The sequence below is a fragment of the Scyliorhinus canicula genome, chromosome 5 (genome assembly GCF_902713615.1).
Source record: "Scyliorhinus canicula chromosome 5, sScyCan1.1, whole genome shotgun sequence".
Lineage (NCBI taxonomy): Eukaryota > Metazoa > Chordata > Chondrichthyes > Carcharhiniformes > Scyliorhinidae > Scyliorhinus > Scyliorhinus canicula.
In genome coordinates, this window is record NC_052150.1 from 226,613,538 (window position 1) to 226,626,514 (window position 12,977).

Below are 12,977 nucleotides of genomic sequence, written 5' to 3' on the forward strand. Positions count from 1 at the left end.
GTATTTAATTTGATGATAAACAGTCATAGATTTCCAGTTCAAATGATCACTAGATGGCAGCACTAACAGGAAATATATAAAGAGTTTCCCACTTTTTCCTAGTTTTAATGTTAGTGTTATTTTGTTATCAGTTATTGATGACAAATTATTTATTGTGAAACAAAATAATATACTTGTGAGTTCTTTTACTTTAATACTTTGACTAGTAATAGAATTAACTAAGATTAGATTAAATTAACAATTAATATAATACACTACACTCTGAGCTGGTCATCTCTACCTCTAGCTGCACGACACACACACTAACACCAGGAATGAGCGGGAAACTCCTTATATAGTTCCTGTTAGTGTTGCAATCTAGTGATCATCTGACTGTACTGCCTGCTCATTAACTAATCATATATTAACACATACAGAGATCACTATACAGGGCTGAATGGCCTCCTAAAATATTGCGTGATTCTTTCAATGCTTCTGTGAAGTGTCCCGAGATGTGTTACTACATTAAAGGGGCTATAGAAATACAAGCAGCTTCATCCTGAGAGCATGCCCATCCATCTGAGATGGAAGCGGGCTCCTCAGTGTATTGCCTAACCTGAGAAATAGCAGCTCTCTGCTGTAGCAACCCCCAGCAATGCGGCGGATTATGTTAGGGGGCTTCATTTTGTCCTCAAGGCTCTGGGATGAGTCATGAATGTACAATTCTGAGGTAATAGTGCTACACATTGATCCGCAACGTTACGTGCAGGTTCAGTCAGCAGTTAAGAAGGCAAATGCAATGTTGGCATTCATGTCAAGACCAGGGATGGCATTCATGTCTAGAGTACAAGACCAGGGATGTTCTTCGGAGGTTGTATAAGGATCTGGTCAGACCCCATTTGCAGTATGTGCTGGCCTTGGAAAGGGTCCAGAGGAGGTTCACAGGAATGATCCCGGGAATGAAGAGTTAGTCGTATGAGGAACGGTTGAGGACTCGGGGTCTGTACTCGTTGGATTTTAGAAGGATGAGGGGGGACCTTATTGAAACTTGCAGGATACTGTGAGGCCTGGATAGAGTGGATGTGGAGAGGATGTTTCCACTTGTAGGAAAAACTGGAACCAGAGGACACAAGCCTCAGACTAAAGGGACAATCCTTCAAAACAAAGATGAGGAGGAATTTCTTCAGCCAGAGGGTGGTGAATCTGTGGAACTCTTTGCCGCAGAAGACTGTGGAGGCCAAATCACTGAGTGTCTTTAAGATAGAGATAGATAGATTCTTGATTAATAAGGGGATCAGGGGTTATGGGGAGAAAGCAGGAGAATGGGAATGAGAAAATATCAGCGATGATTGAATGGTGGAACAGACATGATGGGCCGAGTGGCCTAATTCTGCTCCGATGTCTTATGGTCTTATGGTCTTAACTAACACCAAACCATGCGGAAGGTCTAACTCATGTTACTTTCTCTCCCTCTGTCAGGTCCTGTCGTGGATCCTCTTTGTTGGCACACTATCATATGTGAAAGTGATGATCGGTATCATTCTGCGCGATGAAGGTCACAGTGCCCTCGTCTGGTGTGGAGCGGTGGTGCAGCTGGGCTCCATGTTGGGTGCTCTCACCATGTTTCCCCTGGTCAGCATCTACGGCCTGTTCCACTCTGGTGACCCATGCAACACGAAGTGCTCCCTGTGACGGGCAACCCGTAGGCAGAAGGAGGGTAGAATAAAGCACAGGGATAGCGATAGCCTGCAGATTAGAAAAACCCTACAAACCATTGCTAGTGTCATGGGAGGTAATAGTGCAGATGTCTGCTGAAGCTCCTGTCTCAAGTAACTGTGTCTGGCCTTCTTCCTTCAGACTGTACTTGCAAGTCCCTGGGGAGCAGAAGAATTTCCCTGGGGTGGAGGGATTTCTTCCCGTGTTGATCCATAATTTCAGGGGTGCATTGGTGGCGGGGATGGGGGGGTGGCCGGGGGGGGGGGGGGGGGCGGGGATGGGGGGGGGGGGGGGGGGGGGGGGGCAATTTCCTCCCTTCATGTCTGGAGACTCTGCAAAAGATGGTAACCAAAGTGTCCTAGGGTTCTTAGTTTCTAGAAAAGGTTCCAATTTGTTATAGTAAAGTACAATACTGCGGAGGATGGAGATCTGAAATAAAAAAGAAAATACTGCAAAAACTCAATTTGTGTCGTTCGATTCGTAAAATGCTCCAAACGCATTGTGGGCGGGGATTCTCTCAGCCCTGGGCAGGGCTGGAGAATCCCCGAGACCAGGCCCCGAGACCAGGCCCCCAGACCGGGCCCCGAGACCAGGCCCCCAGACCGGGCCCCGAGTCCGGGCCCCCAGACCAGGCCCCCAGACCGGGCCCCCAGACCGGGCCCCGAGTCCGGGCCCCCAGACCGGGCCCCCAGACCGGGCCCCCAGACCGGGCCCCCGGACCGGGCCCCCGGACCGGGCCCCGAGACCGGGCCCCCAGACCGGGCCCCCAGACCGGGCCCCCAGACCGGCCCCCAACCGGGCCCCCAGACCGGGCCCCCAGACCGGGCCCCCAGACCGGGCCCCCAGACCGGGCCGCCAGACCGGCCCCCCAGACCGGCCCCCCAGACCGGGCCCCGAGACCGGGCCCCAGACCGGGCCCCCAGACGGCCCACCGGGCCCCCAGACCGGGCCCCAGACCGGACCCCCGAGACCGGGCCCCCAGACCGGGCCCCCAGACCGGGCCCACCGGGCCCCCAGACCGGGCCCCCAGACCGGGCCCCCAGACCGGGCCCCGAGACCGGGCCCCCAGACCGGGCCCCCAGACCGGGCCCCCAGACCGGGCCCCCAGACCGGGCCCCGCGATTCTCCACAGAGCAGAGAATCGGCGGCATTGGCGCCGGCGTGATTGGCGCGGCGCTGGTCGGGGGCCATTCTACGCGCGGCGCGGCCGATCTCAGGCTGGGATGGGCCGAGCGACCGTGGTGGAAACGCTGAGTCCCGCCGGCGCCGTCCACTCGTGCTCTCAGCCGGCGGGAAATTAGCGTGGAAGGGTCGGGCGGCGGCCTATGGGGGGGGAGGGGGGGGGGCCTCCGATGCGGCCTGGCCCACGATCGGGGCCCACCGATCGGCGGGCCGGCCTCTCTGGCTGGGGGACTCATTTCCTTCGCACCGGCCCCTGGAGCCCTGCTCCATGTTGCGTCGGGACTGGCGCGTTGAAGGAAGCCAATGCGCATGGGCACGTTGGCGCCGGCGCCGCTGCGCGTGCGCGGATCCCGCGGCGCCCAGTTCGCGTCGGGATTGGCTGCTGGAGCGGTGTGAACGGCTCCAGCGCCCTGCTCTCCCCCTGTCGGGACCAGAATTAGTCCTGGGAGCGGCCCGTTCACACCGTCGTAAAACGCGACGCCGTTTGCGACGGCGTGAACACTCTGCCGCGGGATGGGAGAATCCCGCCCTATTGGAGGGAAGTGAAGTAAATGGCCAAGTGCACGGCCGGGGAGTGAGGGAACCAGCAGAAGGATCTTGGTGGGACTGCACCTTTCAATCAAGACGAAACTTGGAAAATATTCAGCTCATATTACCGTGCTGCACAATTTTAAAATCTGAGACTAAATTTAGGTAAACTGCACCTTTGCCTTGGATTCTGAATTCTTCCCTTCTATCATGGTGCCTTTATCTTTCCCCTGCCATTTATTAATACTACAAAGGGGCAGCACAGTGGTTAGCACTGCTGCCTCACGGCTCCGAGGTCCCGGGTTCGATCCCGGCTCTGGGTCACTGTCCGTGTGGAGTTTGTACATTCTCCCCGTGTCTGCGTGGGTTTCGCCCCCACAACCCAAAGATGTGCAGGGTCGGTGGATTGGCCATGCTAAATTGCCCCTTAATTAGAGAAAAAAATATATATATACTACAAACTAGTTCATGACTCATTCTCTCAGATCCAGTTGTTAGCGGCGTCTGAACATTTTAATTAAATACTTGACAGATTTTATTTCAAACTGGCTGGCATATAAAAATACGATACAATAAAGTATCTGTGGAGAGTAAATAACACTCTATGTATTTGGAATGTTTACTGTGCCATTTGAATTGATGTCTTGTGTTTGATTTATAAAACACTTCCCCTTCTGTGGTGGTACAAAATGTTTTACTCCTCTCCACTGAACCCCATAGAATCCAGTCTTTTGAATGAAAAAGAAAATCACTTATTGTCACGAGTAGGCTTCAATGAAGTTACTGTGAAAAGCCCCTAGTCGCCACATTCCAGCACCTGTTCAGGGAGGCTGTTACGGGAATCGAACCGTGCTGCTGGCTTGCCTTGGTTTGCTTTCAAAGCCAGCGATTAGCCCTGTGAGCTAAACAGCCCCTTAGCTAAACAGCCCCTTGAAAGGCCAAAGACAAATGTGTGAAGGTGACAGAAAAAGACTACAGCACAGTGGTTAGCACTGCTGCCTCACAGTGGCGGGGACCCATAAGACCATAAGATATTGGAGCAGAATTAGGCCACTCGGTCCATCGAGTCTGCTCCGCCATTCAATCATGGCTGATATTTTCTCACCCCCATTCTCCTGCCTTCTCCCCATAATGCCTGATCCCCTTATTGATCAAGAACCTATCTATCTCTGTCTTAAAGACACTCAGTGATTTGGCCTCCACAGCCTTCTGCGGCAAAGAGTTCCACAGATTCACCACCCTCTGGCTGAAGAAATTCCTCCACATCTCTGTTTTAAAGGATTGTCCCTTTTGTCTGTGTCCTCTGGTTCTAGTTTCTCCTACAAGTGGAAACATCCTCTCCACGTCCACTCTATCCAGACCTCGCAGTATCCTGCAAGTTTCAATAAGGTCCCCCCTCATCCTTCTAAACTCCAACGAAGTACAGACCCAGAGTCTTCAACTGTTCCTCATACGACAAGTTCTTCATTCCAGGGATGATTCTTGTGAACCTCCTCTGGACCCTTTCTAAGGCTAGCACATCCTTCCTTAGATACGGTGCCCAAAACTGCTCACAATACTCCAAATGGGGTCTGTCCAGAGCCTGATACAGCCTCAGAAGTATGTAACCTAAGAAGTTCATCCCTGTTCTTGTATTCTAGCCCTCTCGACATGAATGCTAACATTGCATTTGCCTTCCTAACTGCCGACTGGACCTGCACGTTAACCTTAAGAGAAACGTGAAGAAAGACTACAAAGTCCACGGGCTCTTAACTTATTTAACAGTCTCCTATGCGGCACCTTGTCAAAGGCCTTCTGGAAATCTAAATAAATCACGTCCACTGGCTCCCCTTTGTCTCACCTCCTTGTTACTTCCTCAAAGAACTCTTGACGAAGCTGTGCTGACTCAGTCCTATTTTATCATGCACTTCCAAGTACTCCGTGATCTCATCTTTAATAACAGACTCTAAAATCTTACCAATGTCCGAAGTCAGGCTAACCGGCCTATAATTTCCTGTCTTCTACCTCCCTCCCTTCTTAAACAGCGGTGTTACATTAGCCACCTTCCAGTCCTCTGAGACCCTTCCTGCCTCCAGTGATTCCTGAAAGATCACCACCAATGCCTCCACAATCTCCTCAGCTATCTCTTCCCCAGATTCTCCTGGAGCTCTGGCATCCCACTGTTGTCTTCCACTGTGAAGACTGATGCAAAATAACTATTCAGTTCCTCTGCCATTTCTTTGTTTCCTATTATTACTCCTCTTGACATATTTTCTGGTGGTCCAATGTCTATTTTTGTCTCTCTCTTACCTTTTATATATTGAAAGAATCTCTTCCTATCTTCCTTTATATTACTAGCCAGCTAGCACTCGTACTTCATCTTCTCCCCCCTTATTGCCTTTTTAGTTGTCCTCTGCTCGCTTTTAAAGGCTTTCCAATCCTCTCATCCTCACCACTATATCTGTTTTTTCTTTAGCTTTTGTGCTGTCCTTGACATCCCTCGTCAGCCATGGATGCCTTGTCCTCCCTTAGCATGTTTCCTCCTCCTTGGGATGAATTTCTGTTGTGCCTCCATAATAACCCCCAAAAACTCCCGCCATTGCTGTTCCACTGTCTTCCCTGCTAGGCTCCTTTTCCAATCAACTCTGGCCAGCTCCTCCCTCATGTCTTTATAGTTACCCTTATTTAATTGTAATACCGTTACATCTGACTCCAGCTTCTCCCTCTCAAACTGCAGGGTAAATTTTACCATGTTGTGGTCACTCCTCCCTAAGGGTTCCTTCACCTTAAGTTCCCTAATCAAGTCTGCCTCATTACACATCACCAAATCCAGAATTGCCTGTTCCCTAGTAGGCTTTGTCACAAGTTGCTCCAAAGAAAATCTTAGACATTCCACAAATTCCTTTTCTTGGGATCCACTACCAACCTGATTTTCCCAACCCACCTGCATATTGAAGTCCCCCATGATTATTGTAATATTGCCTTTTTTACATGCCTTTTCTATCTCCTGATTTATTTTCTGCCTCACATCCTGACTACTGCTAGGGGGCCTGTACATAACTCCCATCAGGGTCTTTTTACCTTTGCGATTCCTCAACTCTACCCACAGAGATTCTATGCCTTCTGAGTCTATATCGCTCCTTGCTATCGATTTAACTTCATTCCTTACTAACAATGCAACCTTGCCCCCTTTGCCCATCTGCCTGTCCTATCGATTGGACACATATCCTTGGATATTTAGATCCCAGCCCTGATCTCCTTGCAGCCACGTCTCTGTGATGCCCACAACATCGTACCGGCCAATTTCAATGTGCGCAACAAGCTCATTGACCTTGTTCCGTATACTGTACGCATTTAGGTACAACACCCTCAATCCTGCATTGGCCACCTTCCTTCCCACACTTGTCACCTTTTTTGCTCTGCCTGAGGGTGATGGTCTCTTATTTTTGTTCTCTATTTCCACTTCAGTTATTACACCTTCTAAGCTCACATTCTGGTTCGCACACCCCTGCCATACTAGTTTAAATCCTCCCGTGTTACTCTAGCAAATTTCCCAGCCAGTATATTGGTGCCCCTCCAGTTTAGATGCAACCCGGGTTCAATTCCGGCCTTGGGTGTCTGTGCGGAGTTTGCACGTTCTCCCCGTGTGTGCGTGGGTTTCCTCCGGGTGCTCCGGTTTCCTCCCACAGTCCAAAGATGCGCAAGTTAGGTGGCTTGGCCATGCTAAATTTTCCCTTCGTGTCCAGGGATGTGCAGGTGTGGTGCTGCTATGGGGTTACAGGGATAGGTCAGGGGAGTGGGCCTAGGTCGGGTGCTCTTTCAGAGTGTCGGTGCTTGTTCGATGGGCCGAATGACCTCTGTAGCCACCGAAGCTGGCCACTTCCCGACATAAAATGGAGAATTGAAACGCATGCAGGGAAAATTGGACAATGTCAGAAAGACAAGCAGGCTGCAGAATCTCTCTGTGTATTCTGTCTGTGAAGAAACCAGACAGCATAGAAACTAACAAGTTTGCATATGAATTGAGTGATTCCCGGGCACAATGGACACAACAATTAGCTGCAATCGAAACATTCCATAGCAGGTGAGACTTATCGGCGCCAACGGAGACTGAAACAAAAGGACACAAACAAGTTAGAAAGAACCGCCCGCGATCGAGGAACAACCTCAGTATTGGGGGATTCGTATCAAACGATTGGGATGCGACCCAATCGATTGCCAGTGAGTTAGGGGTCCGCCCAAAAGGGCGCAAAGCCCCTGGGACCTATAAAAGTAAGGTCCCAAGACGAATTTGATCTCTTAGCCAATGATGTGCAGGTTAGGTGGATTGGCCATGATAAATTGCCCCTTCGTGTCCAATGATGTGCAGGTTAGGTGGATTGGCCATGATAAATTGCCCCTTCGCGTCCAATGATGTGCAGGTTAAGCGGATTGGCCATGATAAATTGCCCCTTTGTGTCCAAATATGTGCAGGTTAGGTGGATTGGCCATGATAAATTGCCCCTTTGTGTTCAATAATGTGCAGGTTAGGTGGATTGGCCATGATAAATTGCCCCTTTGTGTTCAATAATGTGCAGGTTAGGTGGATTGGCCATGATAAATTGCCCCTTTGTGTTCAATAATGTGCAGGTTAGGTGGATTGGCCATGATAAATTGCCCCTTTGTGTCCAAATATGTGCAGGTTAGATGGAATGTCCATGATAAATTGCCCCTTCGTGTCCAATGATATGCAGGTTAGATGGAATGTCCATGATAAATTGCCCCTTCGTGTCCAATGATGTGCAGGTTAGATGGAATGTCCATGATAAATTGCCCCTTCGTGTCCAAATATGTGCAGGTTAGGTGGATTGGCCATGATAAATTGCCCCTTCATGTCCAATGATGTGCAGGTTAGGTGGATTGGCCATGATAAATTGCCCCTTCGCGTCCAATGATGTGCAGGTTAAGCGGATTGGCCATGATAAATTGCCCCTTTGTGTCCAAATATGTGCAGGTTAGGTGGATTGGCCATGATAAATTGCCCCTTTGTGTTCAATAATGTGCAGGTTAGGTGGATTGGCCATGATAAATTGCCCCTTTGTGTTCAATAATGTGCAGGTTAGGTGGATTGGCCATGATAAATTGCCCCTTTGTGTTCAATAATGTGCAGGTTAGGTGGATTGGCCATGATAAATTGCCCCTTTGTGTCCAAATATGTGCAGGTTAGATGGAATGTCCATGATAAATTGCCCCTTTGTGTCCAATGATATGCAGGTTAGATGGAATGTCCATGATAAATTGCCCCTTCGTGTCCAATGATGTGCAGGTTAGATGGAATGTCCATGATAAATTGCCCCTTCGTGTCCAAATATGTGCAGGTTAGGTGGATTGGCCATGATAAATTGCCCCTTCATGTCCAATGATGTGCAGGTTAGGTGGATTGGCCATGATAAATTGCCCCTTCGTGTCCAATGATATGCAGGTTAGATGGAATGTCCATGATAAATTGCCCCTTCGTGTCCAATGATGTGCAGGTTAGATGGAATGTCCATGATAAATTGCCCCTTCGTGTCCAAATATGTGCAGGTTAGGTGGATTGGCCATGATAAATTGCCCCTTTGTGTTCAATAATGTGCAGGTTAGGTGGATTGGCCATGATAAATTGCCCCTTTGTGTCCAAATATGTGCAGGTTAGATGGAATGTCCATGATAAATTGTCCCTTCGTGTCCAATGATATGCAGGTTAGATGGAATGTCCATGATAAATTGCCCCTTCGTGTCCAATGATGTGCAGGTTAGATGGAATGTCCATGATAAATTGCCCCTTCGTGTCCAAATATGTGCAGGTTAGGTGGATTGGCCATGATAAATTGCCCCTTCATGTCCAATGATGTGCAGGTTAGGTGGATTGGCCATGATAAATTGCCCCTTCGTGTCCAATGATATGCAGGTTAGATGGAATGTCCATGATAAATTGCCCCTTCGTGTCCAATGATGTGCAGGTTAGATGGAATGTCCATGATAAATTGCCCCTTCGTGTCCAAATATGTGCAGGTTAGGTGGATTGGCCATGATAAATTGCCCCTTCATGTCCAATGATGTGCAGGTTAGGTGGATTGGCCATGATAAATTGCCCCTTCGTGTCCAATGATGTGCAGGTTAGGTGTATTGGCCGTGATAAATTGCCCCTTTGTGTCCAATGATGTGCAGGCTAGGTGGATTGTCCGTGATAAATTGCCCCTTTGTGTCCAATGATGTGCAGGCTAGGTGGATTGTCCATGATAAATTGCCTCTTTGTGTCCAAATATGTGCAGGTTAGCTGGATTGGCCATGATAAATTGCCCCTTCGTGTCCAAAATGTGCAGGTGAGCATACGGGGATACGGGTACAAGGCAGATTAGATAGGTACAGACTTGATGGGCCGAATGGCCTCCTTCTACACTGTAGGGACTCTGATTCTATGATTTGAAGTGTTTTCACTATTGACTCGTAGAAGACGAGGCAGCAAGCTTCCTGAATCAACAATAAGGAAATGACCAGATTTTCTGTTTTAGTGAAGCTGGCTGAAGGATAAATATTGGTCAGAAAACCCTCTGCTTTTCTTTGGTATTGTCCTGTGGATTATTTTCTGTCCATCAGGTCAGGTGGGTTGACTCTTACTAATTTGGTTCAATATTTCATCTGAAATGAGGCACCTCGGACATTGCAGCTCTCCGTCTGTGCTGTCTGGAGTTTACTTGAACCCACATCAAAGAACAAACAATACAGCACAGCAACAGGCCCTTCGGCCCTCCAAGCCTGTGCCGATCACGTGTCCTATCTTGACCAATCGCCTGTATCCTTCTATACCCCGTCTGTTACCAACAAAAAGGAAGGACGGTAGAAAGAGGGAAAATCGACCGTGGATATCTAAGGAAATAAGGGAGAGTATCAAATTGAAGCAAAAAGCACACAAAGTGGCAAAGATTGCTGGGAGACTAGAGGACTGGGAAATCTTTAGGGGGTAACAGAAAGCTACTAAAAAAGCTATAAAGAAGAGTAAGATAGATTATGAGAGTAAACTTGCTGAGAATATAAAAACAGACAGTAAAAGGTTTTACAAATATATAAAACAAAAAAGAGTGGCTAAGGTAAATATTGGTCCTTTAGAGGATGAGAAGGGAGATTTAATAATGGGAGATGAGGAAATGGCTGAGGAACTGAACAGGTTTTTTGGGTCGGTCTTCACAGTGGAAGACACAAATAACATGCCAGTGACTGATAGAAATGAGGTTATGACAGGTGAGGACCTTGAGAGGATTGTTATCACTAAGGAGGTAGTGATGGGCAAGCTAATGGGGCTAAAGGTAGACAAGTCTCCTGGCCCTGATGGAATGCATCCCAGAGTGCTAAAAGAGATGGCTAGGGAAATTGCAGATGCACTAGTGATGATTTACCAAAATTCACTAGACTCTGGGGTGGTCCCAGTGGATTGGAAATGAGCAAACGTGACACCACTGTTTAAAAAAGGAGGTAGGCAGAGAGCAGGAAATTATAGGCCAGTGAGCTTAACTTCGGTAGTAGGGAAGATGCTGGAATCTATCATCAAGGAAGAAATAGCGAGGCATCTGGATAGAAATGGTCCCATTGGGCAGATGCAGCATGGATTCATAAAGGACAGGTCATGCCTAACTAATTTAGTGGAATTTTTTTTTTAATAAACAATTTTATTGAGGTAGTTTTTGGCTTTATAAACAGTTACAGACATCATCAGAAAGGAAGCAAAAAAGGCAAAAATGTGCAAACCTCCACGTACTTTCAATACTTCCATCGTACCGTATTGCACAAGCCTGCTCCCCTCCCACCCGTACTACCCGCCATATTTTCCCTCCTACTCTACTCTACCCCCCCCCCCCTCCCCCCACCCCCCTGCTGACGCTCACTCTCCCGCAAAGAAGTCAATAAATGGTTGCCACCTCCGGGTGAACCCCTGCACAGATCCCCTCAAGGCGAACTTAATTTTTTCCATCCCCAGGAAACTTGACATGTCCGCAAGCCACCACTCAGTCTTCGGGGGCTTTGAGTCCCTCCACGCCAATAATATTCGTCGCCGGGCTATCAGGGAAGCAAAGGCCAACACATCGGCCTCTTTCTCCCCCTGGACGCCCGGGTCTTCCGAAACCCCAAAAATTGCCACCCCTGGACTCATCACCACCCTTGTTTTTAGCACCTGGGACATGACCCCCGCAAATCCCTCCCAGTACCCCCTCAGCTCAGGGCATGCCCAAAACATGTGAACATGGTTCGCTGGTCCTCCTGCGCACCTAGCGCATTTGTCCTCTATCCCGACAAATTTGCTCATCCGAGCCACCGTCATATGGGCCCGGTGAACGACCTTAAATTGGATCAGCCCGAGCCTTGCACATGTCGCGGTCGAGTTTACCCTACTCAGGGCCTCTGCCCACAGCCCTTCCTCCATTTCCCCGCCTAGCTCCTCCTCCCATTTAAGTTTCAGTTCCTCTGTCTGGGACCCTTCCTCCCTCGTGAGCACCTTATAAATACCCGAGACTCTACCCTCCCCTTCGTCCCTCCCAGAGACTATTCTGTCTAGGATCCCCATTGGCGGGAGGCGCGGGAAAGATGGGACCTGTCTACGAACAAAGTCCCGCAGCTGTAGGTATCTAAAATCATTTCCCCTTACCAACCCAAATTTCTCCTCCAAGCTCCTCAAACTCGCGAAGCTCCCTTCCAGGAACATATCACCCACCCTTCCCGCCCCTGCTCGCCGCCATACTCGGAACCCCCCATCCATACTGCCGGGGGCAAACCGATGGTTGTCGCAGATTGGCGCCCAGACAGACGCCCCCATCTCCCCCACATGCCTCCTCCACTGGCCCCATATCCGCAGGGTCGCCACCACTACCGGGCTGGTGGTGTACTTGGCCGGCGGCAGCGGTAGAGGAGCCGTGACCAGGGCTTCCAAACTGGAGCCCCTGCACGAAGCCGCCACCACCCGCTCCCAAATAGACCCCATACCCACCATCCACTTCCTTATCATAGCGATGTTGGCCGCCCAGTAATAATTGACCAGACTCGGCAAAGCCAGCCCTCCCTCGCTGCGGTTCCTCTCCAACATCGCCTTCTTCACCCGCGGAGACTTTCCCGCCCAGACAAAGCTCATGATCAGCCCGTTAACTCTTTTGAAGAAGGACTGTGGGATAAAGATCGGGAGGCACTGAAAAATAAACAAAAATCGAGGGAGGATTGTCATCTTTACAGTCTGCACCCTCCCTGACAGCGACAGCAGGAGTGCATCCCATCTCCGAAACTCTCCCTTCATTTGCTCCACCACACTGGCCAAATTTAACTTATGCAGCCTGCCCCAGTCTCGTGCCACCTGGATTCCCAAATACCGGAAATTTTCCTCCTTCACATCCTTCCTAAGCGGCAAGGTAACACAGTGGTTGGCACTGTGGCTTCACAGCTCCAGGGTCCCAAGTTAGATTCCCGGCTCGGGTCACTGTCGGTGCGGAGTCTGCACGTTCTCCCCCGTGTCGGCGTGGGTTTCCTCCGGGTGCTCCGGTTTCCACCCACAAGTCCAAAGACGTGCAGGTTAGGTGGATTGGCCATGATAA

At 49.6% G+C, this 12,977-nt stretch overlaps 1 protein-coding gene across 6 annotated transcripts in view; it reads left to right on the forward strand.

The window, feature by feature from the left end:
- Positions 1-1,930, forward strand: part of LOC119966633 (riboflavin transporter 2-like) — a 45,235-nt gene extending 43,305 nt beyond the window's left edge. For all 6 annotated transcript variants that reach the window (XM_038798661.1, XM_038798657.1, XM_038798662.1 and 3 more), the window contains one exon: positions 1,459-1,930. In XM_038798661.1, the coding sequence (XP_038654589.1) occupies positions 1,459-1,671 (213 nt within the window). In that variant the 3' untranslated portion in view covers positions 1,672-1,930. The remainder of the gene's footprint in view (positions 1-1,458) is intronic.
- Positions 1,931-12,977: the final 11,047 nt, after the last annotated feature.